The sequence below is a fragment of the Mytilus trossulus genome, chromosome 1 (genome assembly GCF_036588685.1).
Source record: "Mytilus trossulus isolate FHL-02 chromosome 1, PNRI_Mtr1.1.1.hap1, whole genome shotgun sequence".
Lineage (NCBI taxonomy): Eukaryota > Metazoa > Mollusca > Bivalvia > Mytilida > Mytilidae > Mytilus > Mytilus trossulus.
The window spans coordinates 45,778,521-45,796,448 of NC_086373.1; the positions used below are offsets into that span (position 1 = coordinate 45,778,521).

General features: G+C 31.0%; 1 protein-coding gene across 5 annotated transcripts in view; it reads left to right on the plus strand.

Moving 5' to 3' along the window:
* Positions 1-17,928, plus strand: part of LOC134725567 (inositol 1,4,5-trisphosphate receptor type 1-like) — a 248,363-nt gene that overhangs the window by 127,223 nt on the left and 103,212 nt on the right. For all 5 annotated transcript variants that reach the window (XM_063589500.1, XM_063589516.1, XM_063589525.1 and 2 more), the window contains 8 exons: positions 297-403; positions 1,422-1,521; positions 4,458-4,509; positions 9,624-9,789; positions 10,569-10,733; positions 13,401-13,463; positions 16,573-16,665; positions 17,363-17,506. In XM_063589500.1, the coding sequence (XP_063445570.1) occupies positions 297-403; positions 1,422-1,521; positions 4,458-4,509; positions 9,624-9,789; positions 10,569-10,733; positions 13,401-13,463; positions 16,573-16,665; positions 17,363-17,506 (890 nt within the window). The remainder of the gene's footprint in view (positions 1-296; positions 404-1,421; positions 1,522-4,457; positions 4,510-9,623; positions 9,790-10,568; positions 10,734-13,400; positions 13,464-16,572; positions 16,666-17,362; positions 17,507-17,928) is intronic.

Below are 17,928 nucleotides of genomic sequence, written 5' to 3' on the forward strand. Positions count from 1 at the left end.
TGTAGGATAGACAGGTAGACATTGTTTCCATAATAAGTGTATTTTTGGTGGTACAAAAGTTTACTTATAATTTTGCAAAAAAAAAACTTCATATTACTGTAGAAAATATATATTCATCAGTTTTGTTAAGTGTGATTAAAACTTGTGATTCATACACTATCTAGAATGTAATGGGTTATTGAAGACAAGTGGAGGAGTAAAAGTAGCTTTTGTAGATTTCAGTATATTGTCAGTTAGTTTTACAGAACATATTATAGGTATAGTTTTGAAAGTGTATTTTGGTATTATTTTTTTAGATCAGGATAAGTCCATGATATCAGAAGTTATTTCACCAAAAAAGTCAGAAGAAGAAGTAGATACAGTTGTCATGGACACAAAGTTAAAAATCATAGAAATTTTAAAGGTATATATGTAAATGACAAGGAGTGCAGCCTTTGATATATTAACATCCTATGTATTAAACTGATGATAGTAATGGACATTATTGCATAGCAACATAATAGTTCCTTCAAAACGTAAAAAAAAGTTAGTATTTAATATTCTATGATAACCAACATTATCAGTAACAAAATTATGGTTTAAAAAGTAAAAAAAAAATGTTTATTTGTAGCTGAAATCAGGATGATAGTTTCTAGTGGATTAGAAGTTGATGATTTCTTTCTTTTAACCTTTAAGATACTGATTTCAGGAGATTTTATGAGTTGATAATGCAAAAAAGCCTTATTGGAAAAGTTAAAAGTTTGATAAGAATATAAGACAGAAAAAGGCAGTTGTAGATTAAATCTGGTTCTGGGCTTTATTTCTGATTTGTATTTCAAAACTTCTGAGATTGGCTAAAATAAGGTTCGAAATCCACTTTATCGTGTTAATCTTGTGCATGCATGCTTTGCTTAAAAAGAATTGATTGGCACTCTGATAGCCATTCAATTTTTATAGTTTAACTGCCTTGATAGTGGCAGAATGCAAGGCATAAGAATGCTATTCTTGCAGCAGAGATGCTTACTATTTGTAAAATATTTATTTATCATAAGGTAGAAGACCAGGATGTGTCATACCGTGTATACATATGTCTTATGTTATCAAGTGTCCATATCATAGCAAAGATCTTTAAATTGTGAGCGAAATGTCTAAACCCATATTTTGCAACTCCCATTTTAGATAGAAGTTATGTATGTTACTATAATCAGTTTAATATCAGTGAACATTAATAATGGAAAATTAGGTTAAATTGTAAGATATGTATGTCATTTTTATTAAGAAGAAGGCAATGTATCAAATATTTTACGATAGTACTCTTTTTCTTGTTTCCTATTCAGTTTATTTAAAACATTTATTCCTAAAGTTTGCTGTTGTTACCACATTATATTTATTTTTCTCTAGTTTTTGAATTGAAATGTAAGTGTTGTAATATTATTTTGCAGTTTATTTTAGATGTACGGTTGGACTATCGTATCACTTGCCTTTTGTCGATTTTCAAACATGAATTTGATGAAAACAATTCCATCAAGGACACTGACAATGGTAATTCACCCTTTCTTGCTGGGATATATAGCTTTCATTTTGTCTTCACATTTAGTTGATTAATTAATAGGATGCATGTATTAAAGATCTTGCTAATTTTCTTGTGATCTGCTTTCTTCCTTCACTTGCATGCTTGTTAATACCATGAGTTCTGAATTATAATATTTCAAGACAGTCTTATTGGTGTTGGTTGATCATACTGATTTAAATCATCATTTAATCCGTGATACTAACTGGTAAGAAAATCTCTTTTAACTAAAAGTTGCCTAACATTATGTAACATTTTATCTGTTTAAACAACAACAAAAAATTCATAAGTGAATTGCATATTTATTATTCACCAAGATTTTCCATAAATAAACCTTAGTTGGAAGTTATCATATCACATTCTCATTCAGTTTTATCTGGTGAAGTTATTATCAGCAATGGACTGTTGAGCGAAATACTAGTAATAGAACAGAATAAAAGTACTTCCACAGTATTTTTTACTGTATAGTCAGAAATTTTTGCATGAATTTATAGTTGATAAACAATGAACAGAAATGCAAGATTTATTGTTAAGATTTTTTTAGAAAAAGTGCATATAAATGTTGCTATCAAAATTTAAAATGGGTGTACTAATTTTACTTAACATATTGTGTCACCATTCCACAATGATAAAAACATTGCAAAAGTATCTGAATTTACAACACTTAGTACCAAACGATGCCACGTCCTTGTGGTCACCTTGATCTACGTTTTGCTTCAGGAACTTGAAATATGACCCATTATGTCCTATTATACCAATTTGTAGATATTTGATATTTTACCTTTAGCATTCTTTTGGTCCTTTTCACCTAAATTTTTTGTTTGACCATCTTATCTTAAGCTTTGCTTGGAGGCTCAAACTGTATTTTTTCCCATAGATTTTATTTCCAGCAACGGAATCTGTAAACATATTGAATTTTAGGTAAAATTTCCTGATATGTACTTAAACAAACAAGACTTCTGTTATGTAGGCTTGCATCCAAGACTTTTTCCCACTTTAATCAGAATAAGCATGCAGTCTTTAAAGATTAATATAGCATTTGTTTTATAGTTTTAGTTTTCTTGCATCCAAGGCATTTGACAATGAATAATATTGTATGTTTCAGTATTTAATGTATGTTCGTATGGACTATCGTTTGACTTGGATTTTATCAATCTTCAAAGGCCAAATTGAACAACAGACAGAAACAAAGCCTGATGCTTCTATCAGTGGGTTTGATTTGTGTTGTGCTTAAAATATAAACTAAATGTTGTGTACTACATACTGTCAATGGGTCATAAACAAGCTTTTGTCCAAATTTCATAAAATTCCATGAAGATTTGACAAAGTTATTGATGTCTAAATAAATTGCAAAAAAGGTATTATAGATATGTAAGAATCAGGAAAATGTTTTTGTATCATTTCAAATATACATATCAGTAAGAAATCATGAATACCAAAAATTTGTGTAAAAGCATGCGAAGGAATATCTCGAGAGATGATCTGCTGTATATATAACTGTTCAATATTTATATAACATATAACAGCATACCAGATTATACTAATAACAAATTATTATATTACTACAATATAATAATTTTTATGGTAAGGTAGAATTCCCTGTCATTTATAATTCATCATCCACACAAGAACTTTCCAAAAAAAAACATATCTATGTACCTATACCTAACTTTCAGGTAAAGATATATGATGTTTTTTCTAAGACCGTCCACCTGAATTTGCGTTCTTCCGATGTTCACTTCTTTAATACTTTGATTTAATTTATGATTTAAGATATTGTCTGAAGCAAGTATTAAGAAATATTTTATTTTTTTCATTTTCAGTATTTTTCTGGTAGATGGACTCAGATTTTTTACATTTAACAGTTACAGACAATCTTTGATTAAACTTTTGACATGATACATTAGTAGACATTTATGGATTGTTATGAAACTTGAACAGAAGCTAATCTTCAAGACCAAGAAATAGCTTCTAAAGACAAAGTTTGATATATTTTTAATTCTGTATTTTACTGATAAATGGACTCACTTTTTAAGTCAACATTACACTTTTACACACAACAATCGCAGTAGAGACATAGGGTTGCGTGGAATTAAAAAAAGAAAATCTTCACTAAATGAGAAGGGTCCAGAATTCACATTATTTATGTCTGTCACATTTTAATGTGCATATTCACAGTTAAGAAGGGCCTCTCCTGCCGTGAGTCTTGAGAAGTTCCTGTACAATATTACATGTTACATGTACTAGCCTGTCTACACAAAAGTTTTGAGTCAAACCTTGCTCATAGCAGGTGCTTAAGAACAGGTTCACTTGACTTTACACTCCACTGCATTCATGGAAGGTTTAGTTTTTGTGGTCAAGTCTGTTTTTCAGATACTATAAAAAATAAGTTAAATACATCTGACCTTCACATTCTTTTTCATTGGTCATTGTTATAAACAAACAAAAAACATTTTTTTTTTATCTTATTCTCAGGTAATATAAGCTATAATCTGTATAGTTGTGTTCATCTGACCTGGATCTTATTTTCATGGAATTATATTGATATTGTTAAGTTTATGTGTTTTTTGTAGTAAAAACCTTCATATTACTTTCAACTTCGATCATGATAAGTAAATAGAGAGATATAGTTCAGCATGCATGCTCATGCTTATATAAAAATACAATCAATTTTAACATTCAGAATAACAATCAGTGTTAATGATTTTTAGTTTTACTTAATAGTTTTGGTTTTTAAAGGAACTTTTCAAAGTTATTTATTTTTGGTTTAAAGAAAGTGTGTTATATGATAAATTTTCTAAAATGAAAGCTTTTTGCCTGGAAAAGATCATATAAAAAGTGATGCTTATTTGAAAATATATTATGACATTTGTTACAAGGAAAAGGTTGACAATTAGTTATATTTCAGGTTTAGATTTGGAGGCAATCAGTACACATGCAGAAGGGATTTTTGATGGGAGGTAAGTATTTTTATTTCTGCCTAGTCTGGTAAAAAGATATATGACATGCAGGTCGGAGACTCAGTTTTTAGATTTTTAAATACATGTTTTAGTCCATGTATTTAAGGTATATTAGATCTTCAATATTTTGATGAACTTGTTTCCAATACTTTTTGTATAATGAAAAGTAGAATAGGGGTATTTATAATAGCACCTGATAATAACTTAAGAAAAAGATATTAATCTTAAATATTGTAACGAAATGGGGGTTCCTTGAAATGGACCTTGTTTTCCCTAAAATTGTGTAATGATGTTAATTGAACCTTACCATTATTTGACTGTTCTTATTATATATTTCTTGTATGACTATGTTTAAACATTGTTAACTTTTTATTATTCTTGTCTATGTTTTTACAATCGGAACACCTGTGAATTGTTTACTTCAAATGACATACAATACATGACGTTGCTCTGGATAAGGTGATTTAGGTAAATTGTAAGCCAAAATGGTAAAAGGTAAACCAAATCGGAAGATTGGTTTAACTAAGTATAAAACTTCAGTACGACTTTACCCTGGGCGAGTAACACACACTAATTCCAAGCGATTTTAATATACACGTACCGAAACCTGATTTTCCAGACTAACTAGTAAGCAGACTATTTTCGGATAATGTGGGCTTGTTAGTTCCTTAAAGTGAAACTTCGCTCAAAAATTGATATTATGTCCATTCTGTATAGAAATGCTCAAATTTATAGATATTAAAGTTTTAATCCGCTAGATAAGAGATCACCATCGATTTTAAATTTAGAGTATCAATTCTCTGCCTTCCGCCATTTTGTCATCTTCTCCGATTAAAAATCATGATATGTCTATAAACCACAAAGGATGAAAACTACAGTGACCGATGTAGTGGTAATTGCGTGTCGATATCTTGTCAATCGTATGGTTGTTTTATCTGACTAGCCAACTTAATACGGAAAATGTTCTTATTTTTTTTAGATATCCATAGTCTGTTATTTTTAAACTGTTAATATTGGAATTAGTTAAAAAGTCGAAGTTCAAATCATAAATAAGTGTTCCGTGAAAATTGTTTTCGAAAATCTAATTCGTTTATAATTCTTAAGTAATAAATTTTATTCAAATAAATTTGGATCTTCCCTCATCTGATCACAAGCATGGCTAAAGGTATTACTCCCAAAGGTATTGTGAGGGGTGTGAGGTGACACGTCCAGGTATTCAAGCGATTTCCTGTCCGGCTTGCAAGTTCATGCATCGTTTCACTTCTGTAGGTATTGATCAGTGTACATGGCCGATAACTAATAACTCTCCATTTTGAACTATCAGGTGTATAATAATCATCTCTGCCTTGCGTGTCCGAAAGTGATATAATATACTAGTCATAACTAAACTCATACGCTTGTTTATAAATAACATTACTGGTGTAAAGAATATTATTTATAAAAATATAAATAATACCAAAAAAAAAAGATTTGATGAAATAAAAATCTATTTACATATTTTTTCCAAGGTTTAATTTGGGAAAATGTAATATATACTCGTTGTCAATAGTAAAGGACAAATTGGAACATACCAGTAATATTGATTTTAAAAAAAAACGATGACTCGTTTCTACGCCTGGATAGAAAGTTACAGAGCTATATCGCAATCTAAAATATATACATGTATACATTGAACATAAGAAAGAAACATACATTTTGTATAAATTGGGGTAACAGTTTTGTAAATAGATTAGTCCACGTATGCCAACAGTATGTAATCATCGATTCGATAGACTATTGCATACCAAAAGAAGAAGAAGAAGAAGAGGACCAATTTGATTTAAATACAGGTCGATATATAACTTGCTTCGGTTCATCGACGTTATGAACATAGTAAAATCACAAATTTATATATCAATTAGATAGTTCTCGAATAAAGGAAGAAATTTGACATCATCACAATTGTTCCGACATTCATATAAAATATGCAACTGGATGTACACTAATAAACCCCAAGGGATGTGAATATTTCTAGGAAAACTGTTGAGTATTAAAGTTTCAAATTAATTTCTTTCTTGATATTCAATGACAGCAATTTAAAGAATAAACTGCTTGTCCGCTTTAGGGGTATTCTTGCCAGTTGAACAGACTTATAACTACATTCAAAAATAGGGAAATTAAGATGACATTAAATTTGTTGTCTTTTTTTTTTTAACATCATTGGTCAAATAGCTAAAGTATTATACGTTGTGATAAGAAGACTATTTTAATAAGGACGCTCCTGATTATGAATAAATTTGATTGATGTTTTTCCCATTTGAAAAGAATATCTATTCGTAATTATTCGATTCCATTCCAAGAGGATCCTTAAATTTCCTGTCAATTTTTTAAAACATCTTTTTTTTCAAATAGCTGAAGTATTCATGCGTTGTGAGATTAAAAATATTTTGATGAGAACATTAATTCCTAAATAGGTAAATAAAGATCGCTTTGGATGGACTAAATTATATAATTGGAATCTGTTTGAAATATTAAAGGTTGCCGATTCTAATTTAAAAAAGTACAATTTTTAGTTCATACACTCGTGTTTAGAAGGCTATTTTTATTTATAAATTTATTCAATTAAAATAATTCAGTATTTTATTGTTACAAAAGTAATCAGAAGTCATAATTCATTTAAAAGTGAGCTTATGCAAAATATATAAAAATATACAACAGCTATCCAGTTATTGTGCGACCTTATTTCTCCCGTAAATTCATTTTAATTCTTTTTCTTACATTTCTGTGTCTAAAACTATAACTGACTCCCGTATATCATTCATACGAAATGTTGTTCACACCTGAAATGGTGAACCGTGACGCCTAGATGTCACTGAATGAAGATCAAAAGATTAGAATTACATAATGCTAATCTTTTAATTACCTTGAGTTTAACTACGCATTCAACATTCAATAAGTGTCACAAATTAATACACATTTTATTTCCACAGTACAAGCAAGTGAAAATGTTTGCTGGAATGAAGCAAAAAGTTCAGAATACAAACATGTATTTTTAAATACACTATCGATCGTGTCAGTTTCATATGTTTGTTTAAAGTATTTGAAGAAAAAAATCATAAAAATGTTCTATTGTATTATCTACTTTAATTACTAGAATTCGTATAAAAAATCCACACATAAATCCTACAATCTAATTTTAAAAGTTGCATGGCTATCACTTACTTTTTGTTGGTTAATAGCTACACCGAAAGTCGTTGATGCGCTTAAATAGCGTTATTAGATGGTTAACGAACAAGACTTAAATGAGATTTATTTCACCCCCGGCATGCTCAAAGACTTAAACCACGTCATCACACAAGTCGGGAAGTTTCAAAAAATAAAATTAATAATTCCCAATTTTCTTCTTTATTACTTTTCATATCGATATAAAACTTGGTGAATATGTTTTTGATGGTATTATGAACATAATAAGATGAAAAGTGAAAAATCGTGAATTATCCCTTTAACAAGTTGCATTTAAAGAATAACTTCTCGAGAGAAACGTTATCTTTTGACATTGAATTTGATTTACCATTTGCCGATTACCAAACGATAGTTAGTAAACTTTCGGGTATATATATTTCCGCTATCCATTTTTCTTTAATTCAAGATATTCTAAGTTAATAAAGTATTTATTTGTTAGACTAGAATACTTTTAAAAGCTATACTATTTGTATATAAAAAAGAAGATGTGGTATGATTTGCCAATGAGACAACTATCCACAAAAGACCAAAATGACACAAACATTAACAACTATAGGTCACCGTACGACCTTCAACAATGAGCAAAGCCCATATTGCACAGTCAGCTATAAAAGGACTCGATAAGACAATGTAAAACAATTCAAACGAGAAAACTAACGGCCTCATTTATGTAAAAAATGAACGAAAAACAAATATGTAACACATAAACAAACGACAACCACTGAATTACAGGCTCCTGACTTGGGACAGGCACATTCATAAATAATGTGGCGGGGTTAAACATGTTAGGGGGATCCCAACCCTCCCCCTAACCTGGGACAGTGGTATAACAGTACAACATAAGAAAGAACTATAAAAATCAGTTGAAAAAGGCCTAACTCATCAGATAGACAAAAAATACAAGTGGACGTGGCCGGGTACTTATACATCCCAACACAAAAAGACACAATGAACAGATCTGAGAGTACTCGCAGTTATCTGACAGCTAGTTCAAAGCTACTAACAACTAATAAAAAAATCATGCCTCTAAAACTAAACACTCAATCCGTACACATCCAACATACAATGGATTTAGTGTAAAGACGTCATAAATAGCCAGAGAAAAACATGACCTTGTATGTATTGTTGATATTTAATGCATCTTAAAGTAAATACAAGTTGATTTTTATTTAACGAGTCTGTTATTCTTTCAAACACCAAGAGTTATTTTACAAAAACCTATACAGAACCAACCTTAGATCTACCAGAAAACCACAAAGTACCTGGATACCAGAGTACCACGCTACCAAAGAAGGGTCGCCAGTTATAACTTTAGTTCATATATATACTTATACATTGTTATAAAACACATTCTTATAGCAACACACTAAGGGTTACACATTTATAGTTTAACACTAAGGCCTGACCGCCCAGTTTTCGTTACAATATAAAATATATTGTCTTCATATAATTGATTGATTGATTGGATGGGTTTAAACACCACTTTTAGCACCTTTTTCTGCAATGTGGCTATCTGTTTTTTATGGAGAAGGAAGCAACAGTGACCATTGAGAACCTTGGATAAAAGGCAGGAAAATCCGACAATCCTAGTTAATTAAGATTGGAGCACTTGTTTCATAGTCTTCACCTCACTGTTGACATATGCTCCTCAGCAGTAGACTATACAGTATGTCATGTATATGATATTTTTTTTAACTGAAATATCTAGCCCTTTAGAAACGGCAAATGCTAATAACAAAAAATCTAAAACAAAATGTCAAAATTTGATACAATTACTTCAGATTGGGGAGATAAACTATACATTGTACTTCTATTAGTTTTTAAGAAATTATAGTTATTGTACGACAAAATATTCTAAATGGAACTCTATGAATTGTTTTATTTTATTTTAGTGCAGAAACCCAGGATCTGGATTTAGATGGACAAGGAGGAAAGATGTTTCTAAGAGTTCTGTTGAACTTGGTTATGCATAACTATCCAACATTAGTGTCTGGGGCATTGCAACTGTTATTTAGACATTTTAGCCAAAGGCAAGAAGTTTTACAAGCATTTAAACAGGTAACTGTTTGAAAAAAAAGAGTCTTGAATGATTTTTGTCAAGCCTTTAACATTGATGTCACGAAAGTGAAACATAGCGATCCTACATTCATTAGGCAGTAAAAGCCACATTTAGATTTACTGTGTGGTTAAAGTTTTTTTTACATCAAGAACTCAGTCAAACCGTTATGGATTTTTATGAAATTTTGATAAAAGCTTTTCTTTGACCAAGAGACGGTATCCAGATCAAAAAATTAAAAAGACTTTACCCATATTCTCCTGATAAAATAGACTTAATTTTTTGTCTCACCTGCAAACTTATTTTTTTTAATTGAAGGGGATGTTCTTTTAGAAGTCTGCAGCTTAATGAAATTCACAGGAAAAGAATGGGAGTAACCTTTGACCATATTGTTTCAAACTAATAGCTTATTTTTTTTTCATTGATTTGTTTGGACAAAAATATTCTTGCTGTCCATATTTTATTATGAAAGATTAATTCAAACAATGGTTAAATTATCTGTGTACTCATTTAAGTTTTCTGTTATATAGAGCCCTTACTGCTTTGTGAGTGACAGTTCAAGTTTTGAAAAAATGTTTATATTCTGTTTAGGTTCAGTCTTGATATATATCTTATTGTCTAACTATTGTGAAAGACGTTAAGCAACCATCAATCAATCAAAACTATTGTGAAAGACACGCAAAAGAAAACAATTTCTATTGAGTTTTTGTCAATTTAAGAGCAATTATTATACATTAGGCTATTTTGATATTTAATTAAAATGATGTTATCTTAATTTAAGGTTCAGCTTCTGGTAACTAGCAGTGATGTAGAAAATTATAAACAAATTAAAACAGATTTAGATGAATTAAGAAATTTAGTGGAAAAATCAGAACTTTGGGTGTATAAAGCCAAACAACCTAGTGAACAGAAGAGTAAAAAACAATCTGATGATACAGAAAGCAAGGTATCTATAATACTAAAATTACGAGGTCCAATTTGTCAGCCGTCATCACGTAAAAACGACGAATCACATAATTCAACTTTATATATAACTAATATAGTACAAAGGTGTGGTTAAAAATTACACCACTCCAGGCCCTTTTGTTTTCCACGTAATTAATATTGCCAATAATGAAGAAGTTCCGGGTCGAGTCCGCTACCGATACCAATAGTATATTCACCTGTTACCTATTACCTTATCTGTACGTTCCGCACCTGACAGGCGCACCACCAAACGTTGTATTCAGGATTAATATGCTATATACACGGGTCATAACCACAGGGTTGACACAGGAACATATATATAAAGATATACTGTTCCCAGGTTGACACTACTAAATTGTCAAATTGTTACCTATTGTAGTATTTTAATCAGTTAGACTTTCTAAGATAACAATACGAATACTAAAAATCTGGACTAAAAATAAGGCGGTACAGTTTTCAATTTGTTAGTGGGCATGACGTAAAACAGCGAGACAAAGAATTCAACTTTACTTATAACTTATATAGGACAATGCTGTTGATTAAAAAATACTCCATTCCAGGACCTTTTGTTTTCCAAATAATTAATATTACCAATAATTGATAAGTTCCAGTTCGACGGGTTCAAACAGAAAGACTTGAAAGCAGAGAAAAACTGTGTATCTTATAATCGGCATGACTTTAACAGATGACAATACTAATACTAAAATAAGGCTTGCGCATAGTTATATACTTTAATTAAATCACGGGTGTGTTCTAGTTGTTGTAATATTTATATATGTTTTCTATTGATATTACTTAACATTATTGGAGTAAACTTTAGAAAAGATATTCTCAGAATTCTTAGGACCAGTATATCAGTCTAACAGGTTTTGATTTTTTTTCTTTGCCTGCTAACCAAACAACATAGTCATTGTGGGTTAAAATAGAACAAGTAATGGTGGACAATCTTGAAAACTTAATAGATAAGCGACAGCAGCAAAATGCTTGTATTGTCAAGATCTTCCAATTTCATGTCTCCCCAAACTTAACAGACTACTTGTATGAGTTATTGCTATTTTCAATGTACAGATTCTATGTGTGCATTTCTTCCCTAAAATGAAAAACACACTAGAGCTGTGGTTCCAAACAAGGACAATAGCCATCAATAAAGATGGTCATTGATTCCTTCCTGTACGTGTATATGAAATATGCATTGTGTTCAGTGCTGTCATGTGCAAATTTTTTCATGCTTTTCATGTTTTTATCACATTGTCAATGATTAAAATAGTTATGAAAATTGTTTACAAAATTTAAAACTGCCCCCATGCAAATCAACTTTCCTACAACATGTCCTTATATATACGTACACACTATACCTATTTATAACAATAAATGTATCAAACAAAATTTATAATTGCCGATCGCCCACAAGACTAGAAGGACACCGGATTTTTTTATAATCTATCATAACAAACAGAATATTTTATGCAAATAATATCTATATACATATAAACAATGCTTTCAATACGAAATGAAAACATTGACTCCATCATAAACGAACCCGCCAGTCAGGAAAAACCAACAACCAAGTTACCTTAGTCGATATGCAAACCTGTGTCCAAACCCTAATGCTCGGAAGATCGTCTCGAGAGGTGTACTTGGACAATACTGAAAGTAAGCTTATGTTTACGTAAACAAAATATCATCAAAATGTGTAATAGCAAACAAAAATACCAATATATAGAACAAAAACAAGAAAAAATCAAACAATAATGAACCAACATTAAATCTGAACTTCAGTTCGAAGTTGGCGAGAGAATGGTCTGATAGGGAAGTTAACCCGCGAAAAATGACCATTCACGTGATACTTCAATTAATATCACGTGTCCATACATATATTGAAAGAACCGTTAGTACAATAATTTTCCTCTATACTTTGAAATGCAGAAAATTATAAATCTTCACACATAGCACAGTCACCACAACCGTGTCCTTAAGACTTCAGCTTTTATTTTATGACCCATTTGTCCAAAACTTTTACCAAAATACGCTTGATAATGCCCTCTGGAATTATTTTGTGGCCAATACATTGATTAATCAATGTTACAGCAGCTATTAATAAACTAAAATTTGGGCAAAATTGTTGTTATCTTTTGAACCATTTGTGAAACTTTATCAAACTTGGTTAATTAGATGAAAAAGACTTATAATGATTTAATGGTTATTAGGTCAAAGGTCAAGCATCAATTTATTTACAGGTTATTTCTTTTTAACAATATGCCAAACAATCACCTAAGTTGTATTAATTATGTCCCTTGGCTTGGGATGAAGAAAACCTTTGTAGATTTTTTGTTCAGTAGGTCAAATAAGTTCCAAATACCAATTTTCCATTATTTAACATTAATTGATAGCTGCCTTCACATGTTTTATCATCAAAACTAAAGAAATCTGGGTCTTATTTTACTACAAATTAATAAAGTTCACAACTCAGTTTACATAAGATTGATTGTTTCATTTAGTAAAATTTTCCTGTTAAACTTTGAGTAAATAATAAAGGCAGAATTATCATGAATCTCAATACTGTCATTTATACAAGCAGCAAATGTCATACTAATATTTATTGTTTAAATCATATCCAAAGGTATATTTCACATAAATTGTTTTTCAGGGCAGCAAAGAAGAGAAAGGAGACGGGGATGGGAAAAAGAAAGCTAAACAACCTTCAGTTTGGGTAATTAAAAATATATTGCATATTTGAACTAAAAATTTCTTCAGGTAGAATTTGGTCATGTGAATTTCTGAGATCATTATTTGCAAGTTAATGGATCTGCTATGGGCACCAAAATGGCTCCATCATATGCCAACATATTTATTGGCAAATTAGAAAAACAGCTCATTGAATCTTCCATCGAAAAACTGCTTTCCTGGTTTAGATTTATAGATGATGTGGATATGAAATGGAATAAAGTGATGAGGATTGAGATACATTCATCACTCATGCCAACAACATACATCCAAGTATCAAATTAACTCAAGAAAAATTTAAATCAGGGCTTTCCAAAGTAGCCAGTAGACGGCAGATTTCCATCGTTTACGGTGGCTTCAAGTGCCGTCTACTTCACTGACAAAAATATAAATTCGAAAAGAAAAAAATATCTTTTTCAAATGTAAATGCCTGTAAGGCAGCCGAGAGACGTATTGTCGCAAAGTTGCGGTCAAGATAAACAATGTTTCAGGTCACTGATTGGTTGTCTATTTAAAGTCAGAATGCATTGTTTCTTTTCAAAGATAACAAGAGAGACATTCCAGTGGTAATTTAATGATAACAATAGAGACGTTCGATGGTCATTAGCTATTAGAATGTGAAGACAATCAGATAGGATGACAATTTTATACTATGGAATAATATCAGTCGAATAAAAGAAAGTGTAGTAGATCATGTTGTTCAGAATCTGAAAAACAGTATCTTTTGAAGTTAATTTTTCAAAGCCCACATGGTGTTCAGAGAATCAAGGTCAAAAAACGAAAGTAGAATATTGTCGACTCGACCACAAATAAATAAGTTTTCCAAATGATTTATGTATCCAACTTATTGAACAGTTTACAAAAAAAGAGAAAATCAGAGGATATTTCAATTTTCTGTCAATGCTTGAGAAATAATTGTATGATTTAAATACGCGTAACATTCTTTGGAGAGAAAAGGGGGGTTATTTGTTTACAAAAGCACGTAGTTATGCAAAATAAATCGATCAAGATTTCTAACAAATCGGATTATTACATAAATAAACCTCCTTTTAATTAAAAGCAAATGAATTTAAGTATAAGGTAAAGAAAATAAAAAACAAAACAAACCATTACATAAAAAAAAATTAAATTTCTTTGAGATGTTTTTTTTTCTTTAATTTCATACTTAAAAAATGCTCATTTAAAAGATGAAATTAGATGCCAGGAGAATGCGAGAATGCAGGATTTTGTGAGAATGCAGGATTATGCTCTATTAATGCCAGTGTTTCTGGGGGCCTTGAGTGGCCCCCAGACCCCCTGCCGTAAAGCACCAAGCTGTAGCTTACAGCTTGGTGGGCTTCGCCAAACGCATGTTACAGCCGCCTAAAATTGTAATTTAGCCTACTACTTCAATTTCAAGTGAAAGCCCTGCTAAATCCAAAATCGCCTTCCTCAATACTTCCAGCTCGCTCACAGATGGCATTATATCCACAGATCTATATTCTAAACCTACTGACACTCATCAATATCTGTCCCCCTAAAAGTTGCCATCCTGCTCATCTGACTAAGAGCATCTCATACAGTCAGGCACTAAGAGTCAAGCAAATATGTTCCAACACAGAAACTACCAAAAAACAACTACGTTAACTTGAAACCCACTTGAAGAGAAGGGGCTACAAACACAGAAATATCAAATAAAGGTTTTCAGAAAGCGAAATCAATTCATAAGAGTAAACTTTTAGAATACAAAGTTAAAAAGAAAAAGAAAAGGACTCCATGTGTTTTTACTTACCACCCATCTAAAACAGCTTTGATGTCATTCGTGAGCATTGGAAAACAGTTTAATTGAATTCCAAACTATCCAAGATTTTTCCAAGCCTCCCATGATAGCTTTTAGGCAACCCAATAGTCTGCAGAACCTGCTAGAAGTGCTTCTGGAGAATGTCGTTCATGTGAGGAAAAACGCTGCAAATGGTGCCTACAGATGCAGCATTCATCAACATTTCACAGTAAGGCAACTGAAAATAAACTATAAGATATTTTGCAATGTTACCTCCATAAATATGAATGTTATTTACAAACTGGAATGTTCGGTTTGTGGCCCCCAATTTGATGGTGAGTCAAAGCAGCCTTCCCACAAATGCCTCAATGACCATAGCAGTGATATCTCTTAAGAAGCCACTGCTCCCAGTTTCTCAGCATTCCAGACAGTTGGGTCACAAACTTGATGACTCATTTTGGAATGTAAATATACACAGTGACATATATTGGAGTATCGAGTTTTGTTTATATTATGATGTTCAAGATTATGGATTAAAATCAATAGACCAAAACTTACCTGTATTACTGATCTATTTTTACACCAACTATCAGTATTGTTAAAATTATTGACACTGATGAAGGCTATTTGTTAAGCCGAAATATTTGTCAACATGATTTGATAACAACATCTTCGTATAATACCATCTTTAGGAGTTATTTCCCTTTACAGTCAATTTTTAACAATTTTAATTTATTTGGTAAATTTTGGTAAGTTTTTACAAAATATTTTCCTCTTTAACTAAAGGGCCAAGTTCATTACAGATAGAGAAAATTGAAAGTAGCAAGAATGTTCAGTAAAGTAAGATCTACAAACACATCACCATCACCAAAACACAATTTTGTCATGAATTCATCTGTGTCCTTTGTTTCTCTAGTTTGCAGAGTTATCTCCCATATCAATGTAAATCTCCATAGGAATTTTAAAATCATATTTTTTGTAGTTTTCCTCAAGTAAGATTTTATGGGACTTTTTTCTGTGTATAATTTGGATATAATGCTAAAGATTAAAATTTAAAAATCTTCTGTTGCAATTACTTCAAGGTTAGGGTCAAATGTATGCTAGTTCAAATGATCAGTATTACAAGATAAAAAAAAAGAGAGACTTGATCATGAATTATATTCTAGTCAACAAAGTTTATTGCAGATGCACATAGACCAAGGTAAGCAACACATGCTCTCAAGTGCCTCTAGTTTTTATTTGTTGTAATATTCCACATGTATGAATTAGATGAATTTGTTATTATGTCAGATTGGCTTAGCTTATGATTGATAGTGCTTTGAATTTTATTTTATAGAACATTTCTTCTGATCAAGGGTCTCCAATTGATCATGATCTTGGTCCAGCCATTGACCCCCACTCTGTCAGAAATTACAAGAAGATAAAAGATGTAAGTTAATGCAGTTATGTTTCTTAAAGGAAGTATCATGAGATTATAGTTTAATTTATACAGAACTGAATGAAAATTATCAGGCTATAATAGGCCCAATAACACAGTTATTTTGTAGTGCATTTCTTGTAGACAATAAATTCAATTTAAAAAAGATTTTTACAGTGTAGTGTACTTCTATTGGGACAAATAATATCAAAATTATACAAAAGTATACCAGCTCTAACTGAAAATATGTACAATTTTATGTTAAGGGGGTCTTAAATATTTCTTCATGCCAGGCCAGAGATAGTGGTGCCATACCTTATACAACTTAGCTTTTAAATAAGCAGTCAAACTTGTTCCACTAACACCTTTGGTATCACACTATAATTAATCATGATGTATATTATATACATGTATATGTACAAAATTTATGACACATCTTCAGAAAACATCAGAACACATCAGTAAACTTCTTAAACAGTATATATATTGTATTAATATAGGTATCATGTCCCTATATGACTTGTGATGTAAAAAAAACTATTTTTTTTCATCTGGTCTACCATAGCTTTAAATGAAATACAAGACCATTTTGAACAGTGAAAAAGTGGAAAATAAATATTCTAGTTATTGAAAGTCTTTTTTTTACATGTTTATTAAATAAATGCTTTGATGTATTTTTCATATTAGATTTTGATGTTGAATATTGTAGATTTTAAAAAGACTGACAAGGTTATGTGTTCAGGAAACAGCTGACCTGAGTGTTCATAAACCAAAAACACATGAACAGAGACTGTTGAGAAACATGAGTGCCCATCAAGTGGTGTTAGAATTGTTACAAATTCCATATGAGACTGTTAGTATGAATTGAAATTAGATTGTCCATGTGTGCTACTAATAAAGTAGACTAACTGAAAAAAGTCCTCAATTAAAGATCGTTTTTATTATGGTATACAAATGTCCAGCATCCCAAAGTTGGTCATCAGGTGCAAAAAGCGTCAATTTTGACGATTTTTCGTCCTTTTACTTAACCTCAATTTTCCACGTCCGTATTTGAGCTCAAAATGCAATTTATACATGAGAAACATGACAATAGATAGCCTCAGGTTGACGGAACATTCATAACTTTCCAAAAACGTATCATAATGCTGACTTCTTAAAGTATGGAACGCCATTGGAGCCAAATAACGGTGGTTTGGGTACGCCCATCATATGAGGGTCACCACATGGTAAGGGTTAACAAATAAACAAAATAAAAATAAACTTTAAAGTGTTTTT